This window comes from Staurois parvus, unplaced genomic scaffold (genome assembly GCF_062004578.1).
Source record: "Staurois parvus isolate SC_StPar_1 unplaced genomic scaffold, SC_StPar_1.0 ptg000845l, whole genome shotgun sequence".
Classification (NCBI taxonomy): domain Eukaryota; kingdom Metazoa; phylum Chordata; class Amphibia; order Anura; family Ranidae; genus Staurois; species Staurois parvus.
The window spans coordinates 330,596-354,301 of NW_028318641.1; the positions used below are offsets into that span (position 1 = coordinate 330,596).

The following is a 23,706-nucleotide window of genomic DNA, read 5'->3' on the forward strand; positions in this document are numbered from 1 at the left end:
CCACTTTAGAGGGATTTCCTCTCACATCCTGTTTTGGCTATGGGACAGGAAGTGAAATCTCCTCAATGGGAAACAGATGGCAAAAAAAAATGACGGACATTCCTCCAATGGGGACACTAGTTCTGGTGACAACTAGGGATTCCCTCACTTTGGAGGGATTTCCTCTCACTTCCTGTTTGGGCTATGGGACAGAAAATGAAGCGAAATCTCCCCAATGGGTCATAGATGGCAAACAAAACTTAACTGAGGGTAAATCTGCCAATGGGGACACCAGTTCTGCTGACCTGGGGGGGGCGGGGGCACATTGAATTCCCTTAATTCACAGGGATTTCTTCTCAATTCCTACTTTACCTATGGAACAAAAATAAAGGGAAAAATCTTCCAATGGGGACACAAATTCTGGTGACAACCAAGGCAGTTTTTGTTGACTTCCTGTTTTTGTTATGGTACACGAAGTGAAGGGAAATCTCCCCAATGGGGCGCAGATGACAAATGAACTGAGAGAGTGGAATTCTTCCAATGGGGACACTAGTTCTGTGACAACTGGGGATTCCCTCAGTTTGGAGGGATTGCATCTCACTTCCTGTTTTGGCTATGGAACAGGAAGTGAAGGGAAATCTCCCTAATGGGACACAGATGACAAATAAACTGAGAGAGTGGAATTCTTCCAAAGGGGACACAAATTCTGGTGACAACTCAGGATTCCCTTACTTTAGAGGGATTTCTTTCACTTCCTGTTTTGGCTATGGGACAGGATGTGAAGGGAAATCTCCCTTATTGGGACACAGATGTTAAAAAAAAACTTTATAGGGGTTATAAACCTCCCGAAATTAAAATAAAAAAATGCCTATAGCTCTACTTCAAGGGAAGTCTCCACAGAAACATAAAACCACCTGACAGGCCTCAGCTCCTCCCATCTCCATCCAGAACTATACAAACTACTGAGCTGCGGTCAGACATTAGTAGTGAACATTCCCCTGGAGTCCTTTCTGCGCTCGATTAGCTCCGCGATTTATTGTTTTTGTCTGGATCATTGTTCGTCGTCGCTGATTGGCGCGGGGAAGGCGGCGGAAGTGACGCGGAAAAGCCTGGCCACGCTGTGCTGGCTCTGAGGCGGCTGCTGTGCTGTGAGGCCTCGTGGGTTTGGCGCCATGGTGAAGCTGACGGCGGATCTGATCGAGCAGGCGGCTCAGTACACGAATGCCGTGCGGGACCGGGAGCTAGACCTGCGGGGTGAGTGTGCGGGGAGGCGCCATTACCCGGGGAATCGAGTGAGAGGCCCCGGTCAGGATTGATTGCAGTGTATGAGGGCCCGGACCCACTATATGAATCATTTGCTGCCATACCTTACTGGAGGCTCACGTCTTCTCTGGCTGCTGCGAGCATTCCACATTTCTGGACACCCCCCTAAATGTTATGGTTTCTTCCGCCAGCTAGTACAACTCTATGGAACAGACGAACTGGCGGGAGAAACCATAACATTCTCGGGGGGGGGGGGTATATGAGTATCTGACCCATTGCTTCTTTTTTATCCCTTACTCACTGCTCCTTAAATGTGTTTTAAAGTAGAATTAAGGGAATCTTTTCATTTTGGATAGAATAATGGAGTTATAACCCCTATAGGCGGTTTTTTTCCCATTGGAGAGCTTTCTGTTCACTTCCTGTCCCATAGTCAAAACAGGAAGTGTGAGGGAACCTCTGGTTGTCACCAGAACTAGTGTCCCCATTGAAAGATTTGCTTTTTTATGGGTCCCCACTTTTTTTTTTTTCCTTTTGTGACTCTTTGGGTAGATTTCCCATCACTTTCTGTCTTATAGCCAAAACAGGAAATCCCTTTTTGTCACCAGTACTGTTGTCACCATTGGAAGACTTCTCTTCCTGTTTTAGTGATTATAACTCCTGTTTTCTTTAAAAACAACATTTTTTTTGTCATGTGAGTCCCATTGCAGAGATTTCCCTTCGCTTCCTGTCCCATAGCCAAACAGGAAGTGAGATTAAATCCCTGTGAATCAGTAGAATTCCTTGGGCCCCCTCAGGTCACCAGAACTAGTGTCCCCATTGGAAGACTTTCCTCTTTATGGTTCCCCACCTTTTTTTTTTTTTTCCTTCTGTGACTCTTTGGGGAGATTTCCCATCACTTCCTGTCTCATAGCCAAAACAGGAAACGAGAGGAAATTCCTTTTTGTCACCAGAATTATTGTCACCATTGGAAGACTTCCCTTCTTGTTTTAGTGATTATAACTCCTGTTGTTGTCTTTTGTTGAATTTTATTTTGTCATTTGTGTCCCATTTGTGGAGATTTCTCTTCACATCCTGTCCCATAGCCAAACAGGAAGTGATATTAAATCCTGCAAATCAATAGAATCCCTTGGGCCCCCCAGGTCAGCAGAACTAATGTCCCCAGTGGAAGATTTCCTCTCTGTAAGGTTTGTTGGATTTGTGCCATCTGTGTCCCATTGGGGAGATTTCCATTCACTTTCTGTCCCATAGCCAACACAGGAAGTGAGAGGAAATCCCTCCAAACTGAGGGAATATCACCAGACCTAGTGTCCCCTTTGGAAGATTTCCCCTCTAGTCCTCTTCTGGGGTCAGCCAGTTTACTAGGTAGAAGCAGGATGGGCTTCTTTAAAGAGAGAGGAGGAGGATTGAAGAGCATTTTTTTTTTATATTTTGAGACCAGGTTGGTGATGTAGCTGAGGGCAGAGTTGTGGACGGCTTTGTAAGTTGTTTTTAGTATTTTGAATTTTATTCATTGGGTCAGTGGAAGCTAGTGGAGAGATTGGCAGAGAGGGGTGGAGGACACTGAATGGAGGCCAGTGGATGTCAGTGGAGGGATTGGCAGAGATGGATGGAGGACACTGAGGTGAGGCCAGTGGAGGGATTGGCAGAGAGCGGTAGCAGACACTGAGTAGAGGCCAGTGGAGGGATTGGCAGAGAGCGGTAGCAGACACTGAGTAGAGGCCAGTGGAGGGATTGTCAGGGAGCGGTAGCAGACACTGAGTAGAGGCCAGTGGAGGGATTGGCAGAGAGCGGTAGCAGACACTGAGTAGAGGCCAGTGGAGGGATTGGCAGGGAGCGGTAGCAGACACTGAGTGGAGGTCAGTGGAGGGATTGGCAGAGAGCGGTAGCAGACACTGAATGGTTGGTAAGGTGGATGAGCCTGGCAGCAATATTCATGATGGACTGGAGGGGGGATAGTCTATGTAAAGGTCAGCCAATGAGGAGGGAGTTGCAGTAGTCGAGGTGAGAGATACCCAGGGAGTGAATTAGGAGCTTTGTGGTATCATTGGTTAAGAAGGGGCGTTTTCTGGAGATGTTGCGGAGGTGGAGGCGGCATGATTTGGACAGGAATTGGATGTGAGCCTGAAAGGACAGTCCAGAATCTAGGGTTACCCCTAGCACCCTGGCACGCGCAGAGTGCTGCTATTGATCCTGACCAAGAAATCAGGGGAAGAGGCGCGTGGGGGAGGTAATATTCTGAGCTCAGTTTTGGATAGACTGAGTTTCAGGAAGTGGAGTGACATCCAGTCTGATATGTCTGTTAATAAATCGGTGATATGTGAGGAAACTGATGGGGTGAGCTGAGGAGTAGAGAGATTTGTGTGTCATCAGCATAGAAATGGTATTGGAAACCATGGGAAGCCATCGCCTTACCCAAGGAAGAAGTGTAGTTGGAGAATAGGAGAGGTCCAAGGACAGAACCTTGGGGGACCCTGACAGTAAGAGGAGCAGGAGAGGAGGAAGTAGAGTTCTAAGTGACACTGAAGGTGCGGTGAGATCGGAAGATTCGAATCAACGGAGAGTACAGTCATGGAGACCAAGTAAATAGAAAGGAATAGTGACCATTGGTTTTAGCGGTTACTACTACTATAGTTTGTGAGTTTTAGGAGAGCGATTTCTGTGGAGTGTTGCAGGCAAAATCCAGACTGAAGGGGATCGAAGTTATTCTCAATAAGGTGGCAACTCAGCTGGTTGTAGGCAAGATGTTCAAGGAGTTCGGAGGCAAAAGGGAGTAAGGATCTGGGTCTTAGGTTGCTAAGATTGGTGGGGTCCAGTGAAGCCTTTTTAAGTATTGGGGTGACTAGCGCATGTTTTAGAGAGTTGAGGAAGATGCCAGTAGAAAGGGAGAGATTGAAGATATGAGTTAAAGAATGAAGGATGGAGCCAAAGGTTGACCATAGTATTTTCGAGGGAACAGGGTCCAGGGGGCAAGTGATTAGGTGGGCTTTAGAAAAAAGTTGACTAACCTCCTCTATAGTAGCTGGGATAAACAAGGGAAGTATAGATTGTGCAGGTGGACAAGGAGTGTAGGGTGAGGGAGATGTCTGGTGGACAAGGAGTGTAGGGTGAGGGAGATGTCTGGTGGACAAGGAGTGTAGGGTGAGGGAGATGTCTGGTGGACAAGGAGTGTAGGGTGAGGGAGATGTCTGGTGGACAAGGAGTGTAGGGTGAGGGAGATGTCTGGTGGACAAGGAGTGTAGGGTGAGGGAGATGTCTGGCGGACAAGGAGTGTAGGGTGAGGGAGATGTCTGGCGGACAAGGAGTGTAGGGTGAGGGAGATGTCTGGCGGACAAGGAGTGTAGGGTGAGGGAGATGTCTGGTGGACAAGGAGTGTAGGGTGAGGGAGATATCTGTACAGTGGAGATCTCATCACAAATTGTATCAATCTTATTTTTGAAGTGATTAGCGATCTCCTGGGCAGTGAGTGAATTAGTGGGTGGAGGTAATGAAGGACGAAGTAGAGAGTTAAAGGTAGAATAGAGTTGACGGGGATTGCGTGAGAGGGTGTTAACCACTTCCTGACTGGCTGTTGTATATAAACGGCCGGACGGTGGCAGTGCAGGGTCGGGTGGACGTTTATAAACGCCCCCCCTGCACCTTGCTTGTGCGTGCTCCCCGGGAGCGCGCAGCACCGTGATCCAGTGCCCGCTGTGTCCTCCGGAGACAGTTGAGCACTGATCGTCGGACGGGACCTCTGTACGAGGTCCCGATCATGTGATCACTGATTAGCCAATCAGTGATCACATGCAAAGTAGTAATCAAGATGTCACTTGTGACATCATTGCTTACTACGTGTGAAATCTGTGAATGATCACAGAGGTCACATGGTACAGGGCTATTCACAACTGCCTTGTACCATGTGACAAGATGTGACCAATCACAGCTAACTCAGTAGTTCTCAATGGCTGAAAGAATGCAGACAGAGAGAAATGATTGCTTTTAAATCCTATATTGGTGTAAAAGCAATCAGTGTTAAAAAAAAAAAAAAAAATCTTCATCACCCCCCACAAGTAGTACAGTGTCACCATGGTGACGCTGTACTGCTAGGATGACAGTATGTAAAAATATATATATATATAAAATAAAAATGTAGAAAAAAAAGTTTAAAAATTATAATTGTTGGTTATAAACTAATTTGGCTTATTTATTTATTTTTACTAAAAAGATAGCTGAATAAATTTTGGCTAAGATTTATGATGTAATATTAATTTGCAAAATTTTATAAGAAAAACACTTTTTTTCAAAAGTTTTGGACTTTTTCATTTACATAGCAAAAAAAATAAAAATCCCAGCGGTGAATAAATACCACCAAATTAAAGTTTTATCTGTCTCAAAAAAATGGTAAAAAATTCATATGGGTACAGTGTTGCATGACCGTGCAATTGTCATTCAAAGTGTGATAGCGCTGAAAGCTGAAAATTGCCCTGGACAGGGAAGGGGTAAAAGTGTCCGGACTGGAAGTGGTTAATGAGAGAGATAAAATAGGTCTGTTTGGCAGTGTGGAAACAAGAATTGTATTTTTGAAGGGCAGATGTATATTGGTCGAAGTCTTGCTGGGTCTTACACCATAAACGCTCAAGAGCTCAGCTACATTTTTTGAGGCATCTGGAACTGTCTGTTTGCCAGGGCTGTAGCGGTCAGGGTCTAATTCTGTGTGTAGCGGGGGGGGGGGGCGCAATGTGTCCACGGTGGATGACAGTGAACTACAGTGGGGATGGAGAGTTTGGGCACCCCAGCTAAAAATTTGTATTAATGTGCAAGAAGCCAAGGAAAGATGGAAAAATCTCCAAAAGGCATCAAATTACAGATTAGACATTCTTATAATATGTCAACAAAAGTTAGATTTTATTTCCATCATTTACACTTTCAAAATAACAGAATTTCAAACTTTCGATCCCCACTGTATTATAGACAGAAGTGGCCAGGTTGGGGCAAGACAGGGCTGAGATTTTATCATAGAGACAATCTGTTGCCGAAAAAAAGAAGAGAAGGGTTAAGATAACGAAGGTTTCTACGGGTAACTGTTTGGTAGTTGGAAGACAAGGAGGAGGAAGCAAAGGAGAGAGGAAGAGGAAAGTTGGTGAGGTTCCAAGGAGTGCCTAGGTAGGAGAGTACAGTTAAAGTAGACCTCTGCTTCTAAACTCTATTCCAACGTTTCTCAACCTTTTTTCAGTCAAGGCACCCTTTACAATCCTGCACCATCTCAAGGTACGCCAATCTAAAATGTAACAAACTATTCTACATACATCCAGGACTCCCAACGTTACCGGTGATTTATTCTTCCACAACAAATACACCTTTGCACACGGGTACCGACTAGTATTCCAATGTGTCTCTCATTTCCTCTCCCTCACTCTGCTAATGTGACCCCAGTGCTGCCGGAGAGGGGCAGGGGAGGGCCAAACAAGGATGATGTGCACGCACCCGACGTCCTCCTTATCAACTGATGATGTCATTGCAGGGATGTTGGATTCCTATCGCTCGACATCCGGGTCATGTAGTTCGAGCATCGGACAGGTAGTTTCTTTCTACCTTTAGCCCTGCTGCAGGCAGGCAGCGGGCTCACCTGTCGGGTGGAAGCATTCGGACGGCAGTGCTGCCACACAGTGCCAGCCTCTCCGCTCCCCCCCCCCCCCCCGTGAGGTCTCTTGGGCTCCGCTTGCCCATCTGTGGGTCTGGGATTAGCTCGTCGTCGGCTAGAGGGGAGGGAGAAGAGCGGACACATCCACTCCCTTCTCCTTCTTGTCCTGACCCTGAAGTGACGTTATGATGTCACTTCCAGGTCCCCGTTGAGATTGTAATGCAACCCCCAGGAAAGAATATAACCCCCGGTTCACATCTATGCGGCCGTGCGCGCCACGTTTTGCATGGGCACGAGAGCCCATTCATTTGAATGGACTCCCGTGCCATGCAGGAAAAGAAGTCCCGGCACTTCTTTGGAAAACACAGCCTGCACAGGACCCTCGGTTCCCAGTACGGTTGGGGTTTCCAGTGCAGGCGACGTGCCATTATAACTGTCACCCGCCCGCGGGTCCGCATTTCTCTGTGCGGGTGGTGCAGCTGCACGGATTTTGGTTCCGATCCGCAGCGGCATCACCCGCACAGATGTGAACCTAGGGTAATACGGTGCGATGTGCACTGCATTACATTCAGTGGAGCACAGGGGAGACCTGCAAGAATGTCTCAAAGAGAACCTGTCACCAAAAAATCATCACTTAGGTGATGTAAAAAAAAGTCAGGAATAGGTTGGACTTTTAATAGAAGTAATGGCACCCACCTGCGGGTCCGCGTTTAACTGTGCAGGTGGTGCGGCTGCACGGATTTTCATGCAGATCCGCACCCATACCAAAAAAAAAAAAGTCAGGAATAGGTTGGAATTCTACTTTAACCCTTCGTACAGACCTGACAGCGGTGGGGGGGGGGGGGGGGGTGTTACACACAATCCTGGGGCTGCAGCCACTGGGATTGTGAGTACATCTGACAAGCTGACTCCTTCCTGTCAGATGAAAGCATTCTGGTGGTGCGCTGCCGCCCTATTGCTTCCACACACCCCAGTAACTGCCATTTCCCTTCCCCACACTTCCACTCTCCTCCCCTTTGTGTTTCTGACTTGCAAACGATGTGTAAAACGTCACTTCCGGGTCCCCATGTCATTGTCCCCAGCCAGTATAGTCTGGAAAGAATGAAATGCAATTTGCACTGCATTAGATTCAGTGGAGTACAGGGGAGAGATCCAGGGACTAAAAGACCTAAAAGTCTCATAAAAAAGAATGTCAGCAGAAAATCATCACTTAGGAGACTTTTTGTTCCCTATGTGATGGAAAATAAAATCTAAGTAAAAAAAAAACCTGAAGTAAATGTAGAAAATTTCCTGTAGGGGCTTTTAAAGCATTTAGGGTACTGACGTTTGTTGCCATGTCATGGGCGCACTCAAATTTAAACCCACAACAGTAAAATCAGTTTGTAGATGCAGTAGAGCATGCACACATTGTGTAAAAAGGCTGCTTGATCCTGTCTTTTCTGATCCTCCGCTTCTTCCAGTGTCTCCTAAATATCTCCTGATAGAACAGAGTCTTGGGGGCAAGCTGCACATGCTCAGTTTGGTGTGTATTGCTAGAGGTTTTTTTTTTCTTTTTTGCTTGGAAGGGTGCATGTGATCAGCATAGGGCCAATAAGCGCTGTCCAGACAGAGGTCGGGTCCAGCATCCTCCTAGAGCAAAATGAAAACTCCCACAAGCTTTAACTAGTGCTTAGTTGGACACTAATAGAAGTCACGAGACTGCTCTAACTGCTGATGAGAAAAGGTGTTTAGCAGTTTGTTTAGTGAAATAATTGCATTTCCATGTTCTGTGTACTGTGGGAGACCAGATATAGTGAATGCAGGGTCCGGGGAGAGCGGATATAGTGAATGCAGGGTCCGGGGAGAGCGGATATAGTGAAAGCAGGGTCCGGGGAGAGCGGATATAGTGAAAGCAGGGTCCGGGGAGAGCGGATATAGTGAAAGCAGGGTCCGGGGAGAGCGGATACCGTGGATGCAGGGTCCGGGGAGAGCGGATACCGTGGATGCAGGGTCCGGGGAGAGCGGATACCGTGGATGCAGGGTCCGGGGAGAGCGGATACCGTGGATGCAGGGTCCGGGGAGAGCGGATACCGGGGATGCAGGGTCCGGGGAGAGTGGATACCGGGGATGCAGGGTCCGGGGAGAGTGGATACCGGGGATGCAGGGTCCGGGGAGAGTGGATACCGGGGATGCAGGGTCCGGGGAGAGTGGATACCGGGGATGCAGGGTCCGGGGAGAGCGGATACCGTGGATGCAGGGTCCGGGGAGAGCGGATACCGTGGATGCAGGGTCCGGGGAGAGCGGATACCGTGGATGCAGGGTCCGGGGAGAGCGGATACCGTGGATGCAGGGTCCGGGGAGAGCGGATACCGTGGATGCAGGGTCCGGGGAGAGCGGATACCGTGGATGCAGGGTCCGGGGAGAGCGGATACCGTGGATGCAGGGTCCGGGGAGAGCGGATACCGTGGATGCAGGGTCCGGGGAGAGCGGATACCGTGGATGCAGGGTCCGGGGAGAGCGGATACCGTGGATGCAGGGTCCGGGGAGAGCGGATACCGTGGATGCAGGGTCCGGGGAGAGCGGATACCGTGGATGCAGGGTCCGGGGAGAGCGGATACCGGGGATGCAGGGTCCGGGGAGAGCGGATACCGGGGATGCAGGGTCCGCGGAGAGCGGATACCGGGGATGCAGGGTCCGCGGAGAGCGGATACCGGGGATGCAGGGTCCGGGGAGAGCGGATACCGGGGATGCAGGGTCCGGGGAGAGCGGATACCGGGGATGCAGGGTCCGGGGAGAGCGGATGCAGGGTCCGGGGAGAGCGGATGCCGGGTCCGGGGAGAGCGGGTATAGCGGATGCCGGGTCCGGGGGGAGCGGGTATAGGGGATGCCGGGTCCGGGGGGAGCGGGTATAGGGGATGCCGGGTCCGGGGAGAGCGGGTATAGGGGATGCCGGGTCCGGGGAGAGCGGGTATAGGGGATGCCGGGTCCGGGGAGAGCGGATATAGGGGATGCCGGGTCCGGGTAAGGTTTTGGATTTCCATTCATTTTCTTTCTAGATGACAGTGGTCACCTGTACAGTAGCGTTTCCCTAACTGGGTGCAATCTGTGTTTCCTAGAAAAACGCCCTAACCAGACTACTAAGGACTTTATTTGGATCAATCCCTTCCCATAGCTATTGTTACGAATAGTCAGTTTTTCTTCTGCTTACAGGCTACAAAATCCCGGTGATTGAGAACCTTGGGGCCACACTGGACCAGTTTGATACTGTCGATTTTTCAGACAATGAGATAAGGAAGTTGGATGGATTTCCTTTACTAAGGAGGCTTAAGACTTTATTATTGAACAACAACCGGATATGGTAAGTGCTGCTTTTTGGTGTTCTACCCTTAACTCATCTGTTCAGGTCCTGAAAGGAATGCATTAAGGTAAAAAATGTTTGGGTTTTATAAGCATCTTAAAGGATAATTTCACCTTTTTGACAAAAATAATAAATGCACATTTTTTTGCAGGTAAAAAAAAAATGTGCATTTATTATTTTTGTCTGCAGGAGCCTGGAAAGCATTGTGCCAGCAATCAGTAGATCGCTGATGCCATACAGGTCTCCTGCAGACCTGTCAGAATATCTGCTTGCCCATGCATGATGTACGAGCAAGCAGATATTCTAACATGAAGCTTCAGTGAACTACCACAGCGCCGAGGTAGTTCACTGAACACTACAAGCCGACAGCTGCTAAGGCTGCCGGGACTTGTAGGCACTCATTGACAGAACTCTGTGATTGAGCGACTTGGCCATGTGGGCGGAGCCCCGAATGGCCGCACTGTTTACATATAGGACAGATGGATTTGTCCTTTAATATGCTTTTGACCAAAGGTGTTTGGTGTGATGTCAAAGTAACATACACATACAAATTGTGATTAGGGCCATCAATCGACTTCAATACAATCAGTCTGTCGGATTTTTTTGACGCAATTACTGCCGGCGGCTATAGCCGTTATCAGGAATCATTGTGTTCTGCTAGCAGGGAGGGATCCCTACCAACAGAACACAATAGCACTACAGGAGGGATTCCCCCATCAACACTGATCAATTTTCTTTCCTTCCACCTGTGGTTACAGGAAAGAAAATTGAATCATCTTTGGCTTGCTTAAAAGCACAGAGCTAGGTGTCCATAAATTTCCATTAATTGAGTGTAATTACATTTGAAATGCTAGTTTCCCCAGTTATATAGTGCACACATGCGTTCTTGGACAGTACATTTTTTGGTAGCTATTAACTCATAATGGGGGAGGGATTGACAAAGTGATGCAAGAACAAGGTAGTAATCAGGGAAACTGACTGGTGACTGTGTTTAAAAAAAGAAAAAATTAATATTTTTTATTTAATTTATATATATATATATATATATATATATATATATATATATATATATATATATATATATATATATATATATATATATAAAAATGTTGAGAAAATTTAAATTTTTTTTTTTTTTTTTTAAACACGGTCACATCATCATTGTAGCAGCAATTAAAATATAAAAAAAAAAATCACCTCCCAGAGTAGTAATGTCACTATGGTGATGCTGAACTACTCTGCTGACAGGAGATATATATATCTCCTGTCAGCAGAGTAGTTCAGCATCACCATAGTGACACTACTACTCTGGGAGGTGATGATTTTTTTTTTTTTTTTTAATTGCTGTTACAATGATGATTACTGTAACAGCTTTGAACTGTCATAATTGACTTTCATAACAGCTGTGCTTAGTATTGTGATCACATGGCACAAGGTGCTTTGATTGGCCCACTGTACAATGGGATAGCTATGGGCCAATCACAGCATCACAATACTAAGCACGACTGTTATGAATGAAACCCATTCATAACAGTTGTGTTGGCGCTGAGATCATGTAATTGCATAGGGACCACATGATATCCCGGACGCTGAAAGCGGCCGGTTACCACGATTCGTGTACGCCGCTTAGCCTGCCTGTGCTGCATGCCTGCGGTAAATGTGCTGTGGGCGGGTGAGAACTGGTTAAAGCATCAATGTTGACAGGGTAAACGTGAAAAATGTATTTTATATTGCAGTGTTCTCCAATTGTAATGGCTTCTTTCTTATTACAGTCGTATAGGTGAAGGTCTTGAGTTGATGTTGCCTAATTTAAAAGAGCTGGTTCTCACCAACAACAGTATCATGGAATTGGTAAGTTTCCAACTTTAAAACACCAAATTCCCACTGTCTGCTCGATACCTGTGATTGGTGTGGATTTTTTTTCAGATGTCTAACAACTCTGTATTTCCTCGTAGGGTGATCTGGACAATTTATCTACATGGAAAAACCTCACCTATCTCAGGTAGGTAGCACTGATTGTCCTGGATCCCTCCCCTTATAGTCCAGCAAGGTTTGAAAAGTAAACACTGCAGTCCATACATAATCCGCAGAGTTTGATAAATAAATAGCAAAAGGTCCCATGTACCGCAGAAGCTAACGCATTTTGGCCTACAAAGCTACTCTGATCATTTTTTATTTCTAAGCTGCTCGGTCATTATGCAGGTCTTAGATGGGGAGAAAACTGGGCGCTTTTTCTTTAAAAAAATTAAAAATCGGTCGTTCAAGCGGCCGACGTTACCAGGAATGGTAAAAAAAATCGGCCGATTTTCATCCCGTCTACAACCGGCAAAAAGTGTCCCTGCAGAGAGCTCCGCTATTTCTTTGACAGTGCTTTGACATTTATAGCGGCTGCAACAATGTATCTATTTGTATCCATTTCGGATAGAGATGTTTTTATTCGGAAACAAATAGATACATTGTTGCAACCGCTATAAATGTCAAAGCACTGTCAAAGAAATAGCGGAGCTCTCTGCAGGGACACTTTTTGCCGGACTGGCATTCTTCTTCTTCCTCTTCATCCTCCTCCCCCTCCTCCTCCTTCTTTTTTTTTTTTTTTTTTTTTATCGGTAAAAAGATCAGCCGATTTGCCCTAAATTGCCGTGAAAATCTGCCGATCTTTTTCCGACTCTACCAATAAAAAAAAATCTGCCAAAATACTGAAAAACGGCCGAACAATTAACCCACTAACGATCCGAAAATCGGCCGATTTTATTTTCGGCCGAAAAATCGGCCAATTTTCGACCCATCTATGGCCTGCAATAGAGGATGAGGCGTTGATTACCAGAATGACCTCAGCTGTGTGTAATTAGCTTTCATCCCGTGCAACTGAGCACTTTATATTACCAAAAGGGATCCCATGCAGAAGGTAAACCTATTGCGCCCACCTTTAAAAATGTACATAAAGCTACACCAATGAAATAATTATCTCGCCATAATTCTAAATTGGTGACCAGGTTGCTGTCTTTTGGTTATATCTGTGCTGCTTGCAGTGAAGCTGCAATTGTCAAAGTAACTCAGCGCTGTATCGCAAAAAATGGCGGGAAAGGGGGTAAATCTTACAGAGGACAAGTGGTTAAAGCCTCACACAGCTGATCCCTTCTGTACAAAAACTTTATTTTAACAGTAGTAACAGACACCCCACCCACGTACTCCCTGCTAGTTCATTTTGCCCACTAATGGGGCTTAGTTGTAGAGCCCTTTAATCGATAAAGCTCCGTGAGTGGGTGGGGTGTCTGTTACTACTGTCAGAATAAAGTTTTTGTACACAAGGGATCAGCTGTGTGAGGCTTTAACCACTTGCCTCTATAAGATTTACCCCCTTTCCCGACCAGGCCATTTTTTGCGATACGGCGCTCCATTACTTTAACTGACAATTGCGCGATCGTCCAGCACTGTACCCAAATAAAATTTCAGAAAGTAGTAGAAAATATTTTTTTTTTTGTTTTGTTTTTTGTGGGCTTTTTCATTTATATAATAAAAAAACAGTAGTACTCAAATACCACCAAAAGAAAGTTCTATTTGTGTGAAAAAATGTATATTAATTTTAATTTGGGTACAGTGTTGCATGACCGCACAATCGCCAGTTAAAGTAGAGTAGTGCTGAATAGCAAAAAAATGTCCTGCTTATGAAGGGGGTAAAACCTTCTAGAGCTCAAGTGGTTAAACTGTGTGCAGAGGTGATGGTACCCGGAGGTTGGCGGCATCCCCACCTGAAAAGAGAGAGGCACCGGACCTCAAAGCTGTTTCAAGGATTTGCAAAGTATTCCGCTTGTAGTATTCGCTGTATCGCACAATTTATTTGTACTTTTATCTTTCAGTCTGTTGAGAAATCCAGTCATTAACAAGCGACATTACAGACTGTATGTGATCTTCAGGCTTCCACAAGTCCGTGTGTTGGATTTTCAGAAAATCAGACTAAAAGTGAGTTCTCTAGTGGTAGTTTTAAATGTTGGACCTGGCTTCTTCACCCACATTCACGACTATTGCGTGAAATCCAAAAGTTGCATGAAAGCCACTGGATAACCGAAAGAGACTTTGATGTTCAATTATGTTCTTATGTATGCATGAGTATTAAAGGGTAACTCCACTTTCGTGAGAAAAAAATAGCAATTAAGAAAAACAAATATGGTGTATGCCAGAGGTCTCCAAACTGCCCTTTGCTTGCCTTTTATCTGGCCCTTAAGGCACTTTTTTCCCCACTGATACAAGGCATTATTCCTCTCACTGACAACAACAATGGGGTATAAATCCTGTCACTGATACCAACATTAGGGCACTATTCCTTGTACTGACACCAGTGATGGGGCGCTATTCCTTGTACTGACACCAGTGATGGGGCGCTATTCCTTGTACTGACACCAGTGATGGGGCGCTATTCCTTGTACTGACACCAGTGATGGGGCGCTATTCCTTGTACTGACACCAGTGATGGGGCGCTATTCCTTGTACTGACACCAGTGATGGGGCGCTATTCCTTGTACTGACACCAGTGATGGGGCGCTATTCCTTGTACTGACACCAGTGATGGGGCGCTATTCCTTGTACTGACACCAGTGATGGGGCGCTATTCCTTGTACTGACACCAGTGATGGGGCGCTATTCCTTGTACTGACACCAGTGATGGGGCGCTATTCCTTGTACTGACACCAGTGATGGGGCGCTATTCCTTGTACTGACACCAGTGATGGGGCGCTATTCCTTGTACTGACACCAGTGATGGGGCGCTATTCCTTGTACTGACACCAGTGATGGGGCGCTATTCCTTGTACTGACACCAGTGATGGGGCGCTATTCCTTGTACTGACACCAGTGATGGGGCGCTATTCCTTGTACTGACACCAGTGATGGGGCGCTACTCCTTGTACTGACACCAGTGATGGGGCGCTACTCCTTCCCATGATATAAGCAATGGGCCCCCACTAATACTAGTGATGGGGCACTCTTTACTCTCATTAACGCTAGGGCATTTTCTACTCACACTGGACGCAGTCCGACCCCCTTAACCGTTTCCCGTCTGCTCTATAGCAGAAATACTGCTACAGGGTGGCATGGGTGCACAAAATCATGTGTGTGTATATATACATGATTTCGCACACGCGCTCTACCCGTGCCTCCATTCGCAGCCGCGGCTGTCAATCACTGGGCGGTTATTACTCGCCGGAGCTCGGTGATTGCCGAGGATCTCTGACGGGGAGGAGAACTGTTTATAAACAAAACCGTTCTCCTCCCTGTCAGCTCGGTCACACTGCACAGCACAGCCATACAAAGCTTACAGTGAAGCACAAGCAATACAAAGCTTACAGTGAAGCACAAGCACACAGTTAACCCCTTGATCGCCCCTCATGTTAACCCCTTCCTGCCCAGTGCCATTATTAGTGTCAGTGTTTTGTTTTGTGGTTTTTAGCACTAATCACTGTATCGGTGTCACTCTGGATGTCAGTGACACCAATTCAGTTCCCCCCGTGTCAGAATGCCGGCCGCAGTCCCGCTATAAGCTGCTGATCACCGCCATTACTAGTAAAAATGTAAAAAAAAAAAAAAAAATTCCACTATCTACACATTCGTAAACGCTATAACTTTCACGTAAACCAATTAATTTACACGTATCAGGATTTTTTTTTTTTTTTAGCAAAGACATGGAGCAGAATACATTTTGGCTTAAATTTATGACGAAATTTATATTTTTTAACTTTTTTTTACTGGACATGTTTAATAGCAAAAAGTCAAAAATATATATATTTTTTTTTTTTTCTCAAAATTGTCGGTCTTTTGTTTTTTTATAGCGCAAAAAATAAACGCACAGGCGATCAAATACCACCTTAAGAAAGCTCAATTTGTGGGGAAAAGGGACATAAATTTCATTTGGGTGAAGCGTTGCATGACCGCGCAATTGTCAGTTAAAGTAACGCAGCGCCGTAACGCAAAGAAATGGCCTGGTCAGGAAGGGGGCTAAATCCTCAGGAGGGTGAGGGGTTAAAGTCTGAAGGACAATAAACTAGCCCTTTTGTTTAGAATGTTTGGAGACCTCAACTGTATACAATTGATACACAAATCATATTGTAATTTAATGTAATCAAAAATGTTTTTCCCTTTTCAGTCTGCAGTTCTGTAGTTTTCTGTAAAATGCAATATGGCTACCTGGAGGCGTTCTGTACAAGATGGTGTACAGACCCCCCCCCCCCCAGAAATGTAATTTCCTACTTGTGTGATTGGCTCCTGATTTTCCGCACTAAGATACAAGTCAGATTTTAGGCATCCCTTGCACCAAAAATCTCATTTTTGGTGAGATACTCCCAAAGAGTAATCACGTCTAAGCCCCAGTTCACAATATGCAGACGTGCGGGCTGCGTTTTGCGCGGGAACAAGCCCATTCATTTGAATGGACTCCAGTGCCACGTGACACGCAGAGAAGAAGTCCTTGCACTTCTGAAAACTCAGCCCGCACAGGAACCTCGGTTCCCAGTACGGTTGCGTTTTCCAGTGTGGGCGGCGTGCCATTAGAACTAATGGCACCCGCCTGCGGGTCCGCGTTTAACTGTGCGGGTGGTGCGGCTGATTTTTGTGCGGATCCACAGCGGCACCACCTGCACAGATGTGAACCTAGGGAAATACGGTGCGATGTGCACTGCATTACATTCAGTGGAGCACAGGGGAGACCTGCAAGGATGTCTCAGAGAACCTGTCACCAAAAAATCATCACTTAGGTGATGTAAAAAAAAAGTCAGGAATAGGTTGGAATTTTAATAGACGTAATGGCACCCACCTGCGGGTCCACGTTTAACTGTGCTGCGGATTTTCGTGCAGATCCACACCCATACCACCCGCACATATGTGAACCTAGCCTAATGCACCATGCCCACTCTGGGAAATAATTCCATGTTCCACTGTTAGGACAATACATGGTTTGTGTATTATGGTGCTTAAAACTAATGGCACCCGCCCGCGGGTCCGCATTTCTCTGTGCGGGTGCATGGATTTTCTTGCGGATCCGCAGCGGCATCACCCGCACAGATGTGAACCTAGCCTAAAGAGATGCAGACCCTGCCACTTTCCTCATTACAACCCTGCAAGTTAAACAGCTGATTGATAATTATAATATCACTCCCATTAGATTCACTCTGTACATGGACACAGACAAACAGCTATTTCTTCATGATAACAAAAGGTAGGAATCTGCTACAAAATTTGTTGAAATCCTTGCAATGTACATAGACCAGCCGGAGGGGATGGTTTTTTTTTTTGTTTGTTTTTTTCTCAACAGAAATGCAGTTATTCTTTAAATGTAAGTTATCTTCCGTTATGGAATTCTGTTCTCAGCATGCTTTGTATAATGTGGATTATTTTGTAGCGCCAAAAAAATGAATAATTAAGGACCTTAGCTCAGTCATTCGGCCTATTTGATTTTTGTTGTTAATATTGAGGACATTTGTGAAGCCATACACCTGGTTTGTAATGCTCTGTATGACGCTGCTGAGCAGCCAGTTCCCAGTGTTCCATTTGCTGTATCTGATTCTCAATTAACTCTGTGTATGGTATCGCTTCAGGAGCGAGAGGAGGCAGCGAATATGTTCAAGGGCAAGCGGGGTGCACAGCTTGCAAAGGATATTGCCAAGAGATCAAAAACGTAAGACGCAAACTTGTCTCTGCAAAATTGAAACTCTCCTTCACAAGCACCTTTTTTGTACAGAAATACTAAATCTGCCTATAGAAGGTGGATGATGAATGATATGCAAGCTTTTATTATTATTATACAGGATTTATATATTATTATTATTATTATTATACAGGATTTATATGGCGCCAACAGTTTGCTCAGCACTTTACAATATAACGGGAGACAATACAGCAACAATACAGTTCAGTACAAGAGGGTTAGGAGGGCCCTGATCCTGGGAGCTTACAATCTAGGAGATTTTTTTTTATAACTGCTTGCTTCCCTTATCAGGATGTTTGTTAATGGGGCATCCTTATTTGTGTCTCATCGAGTCTGACTGATTTCCAGTCACTTTTTCCAAATGTTCATCATGCAAGCTCTTTCCAGTAATTGGGTTGATAGGTGCCCCAGTTTTCTGTGCAATACGAGGTGCTTCTGAAGAAGTTTTGATTTTATTTTTATTTTTTGTATCAGCTATTAACTAAGATAAGATACTACACTGGTTTTAAATCACTTTCATGGTGTCACCTTTGAAAGTTGAGAGAAGCAGATATTGTTCGTGAGAATAGAATTAAGACATCACTGCATTGTTGCTTGTCTGGTTGCAGATTCACTCCTGGTGCAGGCTTGGAGAAGAAGAAAACGGGACCTTCTCCTGGGGACGTAGAAGCTATTAAGGTATTAAAGCCGGAGTCTAGTCATTTTGTCTCGAAAGCTGAACTGTAGGCAGGTACAGTGGGTATAGAAAAGAATAGCCTCCTTTTAAAAATCACAGCCTGAAATGAAGACACAGAAGATGCTATAACATAAATCCTTGAAGACCAAAAAATTGTTGTGGGGTATTGTAGTGGTATAGTTTATTTGGGGAGTGTTTTGGATTTAATGAAGACAGACACCGTTTTTGTTTTATCCCGCTATATTTACTCAGTGCAACTTATAACATCCAAGTGAAAGATAGAACACCGACATGTTAGAAAAAAATAGAATCACTGAGATGGAAAATGGATCACCCCCTTGTGTCAGTATTTTGTTGAACTATCGTTTGCTTTAATCCAGCCTTTAGTCTGTTGGGATGTCTCTACTAAATTTGCACATCTAGACTTTGCAATATTTGCCCGCTCTCCTTTGCAGAACGGCTCAAGTTCAGTTACATTGGACAGTTCAGTTTGTGGACTGCAGTTCAGTTCAGTTTGTGGACTGCAGTCTTCAAGTCATTCCACATATTTTCAATGGGGTTCAGGTCTGGGCTCTGACTAGGCCATACAAGAACATTCACCCTTTTCTCCAACTACTGTTTGCTGTGTGCTTTGGGTCATTGTCACGTTGGAAGGTAAACCTTCTTCCCATTCACAACTTTCTGGCAGAGGGCAGCAGATTCCCCCAAGAATATGACAGTATTTTGCCCCATCCATTTTTCCTTCTGTCCTGACAAGTACTCCAGTCCCTGCTGCTGAGAAACCCCCCCATAACAGGATATCCCCCTTCCATGCTTTACTGTAGGAATGGTGGGATTTGGATGGTGAGCTGGATTGGATTTCCGCCGGACATATCGTTTATTGTTGAATCCATTTCAGTATCATCTGACCAGAATACCCTTTTCCATGTGGCCTCAGAATCTTCAAGGTGCATTTTGTCAAAGCTCAGTAGGGACTGCATGTGGCTTTTTTTTTTTTTTTTTTTTTCTCTTGCAACCCTCCCATACAAACCACATTTGTGGAGGATTTGTGATATTGTCTCATGCACACAATGGCCACTCTGTCATCAATTCCTGACACAGCTTCTGAGTTGCTGTAGGCCTCTTGGTAGCCTCTCTGACCAGTTTCCTCCTGGTTCTTTCATCCAGATTGGAGAGACGGCCTGATCCAGGGAGGGTGTGTTGTACCAAATACATTCCACTTCTTAATAATAGACTTCACTGTGCTTCTAGGTATTTATAAAGCCTTTGAAATTGTTTTGTTTTCATTTCCTGACTTGTGCCTGTCCACAACTTTATCCTGGAAATCTTCTGACAGAGCTTGCCACCCATAGTTGATTGGTTGCTTCAGTTGCACTACCAAGGACTGAAATGTTCCAGGAAAGCTTTTCATGCTGAGCTAATCAGCTGATCACAGCTGAAAGTCAAATGGCTTTGTGTGTCATTGAGAAGGTGATTAGCTACATCTGATTTGAGTTTACAAATCATTTTTAGGAGGGGTGACCCTTTTTCCAACTCTATGATTCTGCTTTTGATTTTTCTTTTTCTGACATGTGAGGTGTTGTATCTTTCACATGGATAAAACAAAAACTGTTTTCATTTCAGGCTGCAAAGCAGCAAAATGTGATTATTTTAAAGGGGGTGATTTTTTTTTTTTTTTTTTTTTTTTTTCCCCTATACCCACTGAATAATAGACACACGTCAGCAAAACAAAACAGCAGCTCTGGTGGGTTTTTTATGTTTGTTTTTTGAAGCAGGCAGTGTAGGTACTTCCATTTGACCTGTTGTCAGCTTCTTGTACAGAGGGCTCGACTGTGAGGAAAACACACCGGAAGGAGCCAATCAATTCACATGCTAACAAGAAGCATGCTGATAGGAGGTGAAAGCAGAGTGACAAGATCAGCACATTATAACCCCTTAATGTGGTTCTAAAGCCTTAAGGTTCTCTTCCTTAATGCATTATTTGCATTAACATAAAGAACCTTCTGGGTCCAGGATGAGTGCTGCAGAGGACCAAAGAGATGGACACTACCAGAAGTATTGGTTTCCTCTGCGTCATCGGCTTCCCTGGACACACAGGAGCTTATATTGTTTCTCCCACTGCGTGAAATCAGAAACTGGAAGCGTCAAGCATTTAGTCACTTCTGGTTTCGGTTTGTTTACAAGCCGTTGCTGGTTTGTGAAGCAGCTGATCAAACTGGTCTCTGACCTGCTGCTTTGGAGCCTAGAGGAGACATCTGGGGTCTTATAGACCTCAGATCTCCTTAACGTTTTGGCGCTGGCTAAACGCAAATATGCGGCCTCCTGGCAGCTGGGCCTTGACGCCGAGCGGCCGCACATTTGCGTGCAATTAAGAAAAACGTGCTGAGAGCGCGTGCCCTGCGCGCTCCCAGCACACGTGCCCTGCGCGCTCCCGGTGCTCAGGGAATGGTCCCAATCTCCTCTTGCGATCGGGACCTTTCCCGATCATGTGACCACTGTGACAGCGAATCACAACGGTCACATGACCCTAAAGTCCCGTCCCACCTCCCAGCTTCTGTAGCCCTTAAAGGGCCTGGAGGCGCCGGGGTTAAAGAGTACCTGTCATGGCCCATGCTGGGATGTTGTTCATCCCTTGTGATAGCAATAAGTGATCAAAAAATAAAATTAAAGGAGCAATAATTATAGCACTGGACCTCCTGTGTGACTCTAAACTTGTAACCTGTAAAAGCTTTTAAAGCGTCACCTATGGATAATTTACTGTACTTTAGTTTGTCGCCATTCTACAGGTGCACGCAATTTTAAATCGTGACATGTTTAGTATGTGTTTACTGAGAATAACATTTTTCTTTTTTTTGTATTTATTAAAAAAAAATGGGTATTGTGTTTGACCACAAAAATTTATGTGTATTTTTTCCAAAATTATTAAGTTTGAAAAACCTCTGCACAAATATCGTGTGACCAAAAAAAAAAAATTGCAACGCCCACCATTTTATTCTTTAGGGCCTCTGCTTAAAAATATATGTTTGGGGTTTCTAAGTAAATTTTCTAGCAAAAAAAAAAATGCTGATTTTTACATGTAGGAGATACATGTCAGAATTGGCCCGGTGGCCAAGTGGTTAAACAAAATGGTGTTCTGGTAGGGAAGTGGTAGTTTTTTTTTTGACAGAGTTGCATTAACACCATTCAGGAGGTAGCCGTTTTAAAATCAAAACCTGTGTAGTAGTCTCTGTCCTCAGAGGCAGTTATATTAACCTCTTCACGCCAGCCGCACACAAATGTGCGGCCTCCCGACGTCTGAGCCTAGACGCCGAGCGGCCGCACATTTGTGTGCAATTAAGAAAAACATATGTGCTGAGAGCGTGTGCTCCCAGCACACATGTCCGGTACTCACGGAAAGGTCCAGATCTCCTCTTTCGATCGTGACCTTTCCCGATCATGTGACAGCGAATCATGGTGGTCACATGACCCTAAAACCCTGCCACGCCTCCCGGCTTCTGAAACCCTTAAAGGGCCGGGAGGCGCCGGCGCCAAGGGGTTAATCTGTTTTGTGTACCAGAAATTGCTCATATATTATATGTGGTCTGTGCTGGGGATCATTTATTTCTGTACTGGTTTATGTGTTGCTGAGACAGAGGCTGTGTTGTATTTGCAGAATGCCATTGCCAATGCGACTACCCTGGCAGAAGTAGAAAGACTCAAAGGCCTGTTGCAGTCCGGTCAGATTCCCGGAAAGGACCGTGCTCCTGGTAAGTGGAGAGTGTAATGTTATATGTTCTATAAATCCCAAGAAAAACGGCTAGAATTATTATTATACAGTATTTATAAAGCGCCAATGGTTCGCTCAGCGCTGTACATTACAAAGGGGGACAGAACATGTGACAGAACAATACCAATACAATGCAAAACATGAGGAGATCGAGGGCCCTGCTCTTTCGAGTTTACAATCTAGGAGGGAGGGGGTGGTGGTACAGGAGGAGATAGCTGTGGGGGATGGAGTGGTGGGAAGAGTGGAGGAGGTCGGCAAGTTAGCAGGGGGTGGGGTAGGCTTCCCTGAAGAGATGGGTTTTCAGGGTGCGCCTAAAGGAGAGGAGAGTAGGTGATAATCTGATGGGTTGGGGCAGGGAGTTCCAGAGGATGGGTGACATCCTGGAGAAGTCCTGGAGGCGGGCATGGGAGGAGGAGACCAGGGAACTAGAGAGAAGGAGGTCTTGTGAGGAGCGGAGTGTGCGTGTTGGGTGGTACTTGGATATTAGGTCAGTGATGTAGTTCGGGGCAGTATGGTGGACAGCTTTGTACGTCAGTGTTAGGATTTTGAATTTGATCCGTTGGGCAATCGGAAGCCAGTGGAGGGATTGGCAGTAATGGCAGAATGGCAGTAGTCATCCGCACAACTGCTCATTGGTAGAAAAATATTTGTGGAAACCGTTGAATAAGCAGCTTTTTTTTTTCATTTCAGAAGCATGCTACCTTTTCTCTGTAAGTTGTGTCTCACTGGTGTAATGCAATCGATACATCGGTTTCCCAAATGTTTGGGACATAATGGATTTACATCATTAATAATGTGACCTGCATTTGTGTTTTGTAAATTTGTATACATGTTTATGTTCCACTTTTTATAGGGAACGAGGTGTTCATTTCAGAGGAAGCTGATGATGAAGAAATGGAGGAAGAGATGGCTGCTAATGGATCCTGAACTCTTTTATTGCGGTTTTTTTTTTTTTTGTGTTCATTGTAAATGTTCTCCTGTAAATTTACTACTATAATAAAGGTTTTTTTCTACTTTAGCTTGCTTCCTTTGCATATCTTGACATGGATATGTCTGAATAAATTACAATTTGGGGGGGATGGTTGTGTGCGTAAGTCTGTGGGGTTTTTGAGGTCGATTCCTCAAAGAATTGGTTGTGCACCTAGCTTTAGCCTGGGGGGGGGGGGAAGCGGGTATCCAACTTTGACAGGTACCTGCTCCCACTTTCGCTGCGATCGCCTAGGCCAGTGGTCGGCAAGCCGCGGCTCGCGAGCCACATGCGGCTCTTTACACGCTTTAATGCGGCTCTTGTGTGCCGGGCGCCCGCTCCCCTCCCTCCTCTCGGGCGGCAGGGACTCTGCAGCGTGATCCAAAAAAAAAAACAGCCAGGGCA

General features: G+C 45.5%; 1 protein-coding gene across 1 annotated transcript; it reads left to right on the forward strand.

Annotated features, from left to right (window-relative positions):
* The first annotated feature begins 1,071 nt into the window (after window positions 1-1,071).
* On the forward strand, window positions 1,072-23,352 carry SNRPA1 (small nuclear ribonucleoprotein polypeptide A'). The gene is made up of 9 exons (XM_089655521.1): window positions 1,072-1,233; window positions 10,052-10,199; window positions 11,972-12,050; window positions 12,155-12,201; window positions 14,057-14,159; window positions 17,783-17,862; window positions 18,501-18,570; window positions 22,221-22,314; window positions 23,188-23,352. The coding sequence occupies exons 1-9, from the start codon at window positions 1,152-1,154 to the stop codon at window positions 23,259-23,261; spliced, it is 777 nt and encodes a 258-aa protein (XP_089511647.1). The 5' UTR covers window positions 1,072-1,151; the 3' UTR covers window positions 23,262-23,352.
* The last annotated feature ends 354 nt before the right edge of the window (window positions 23,353-23,706 follow it).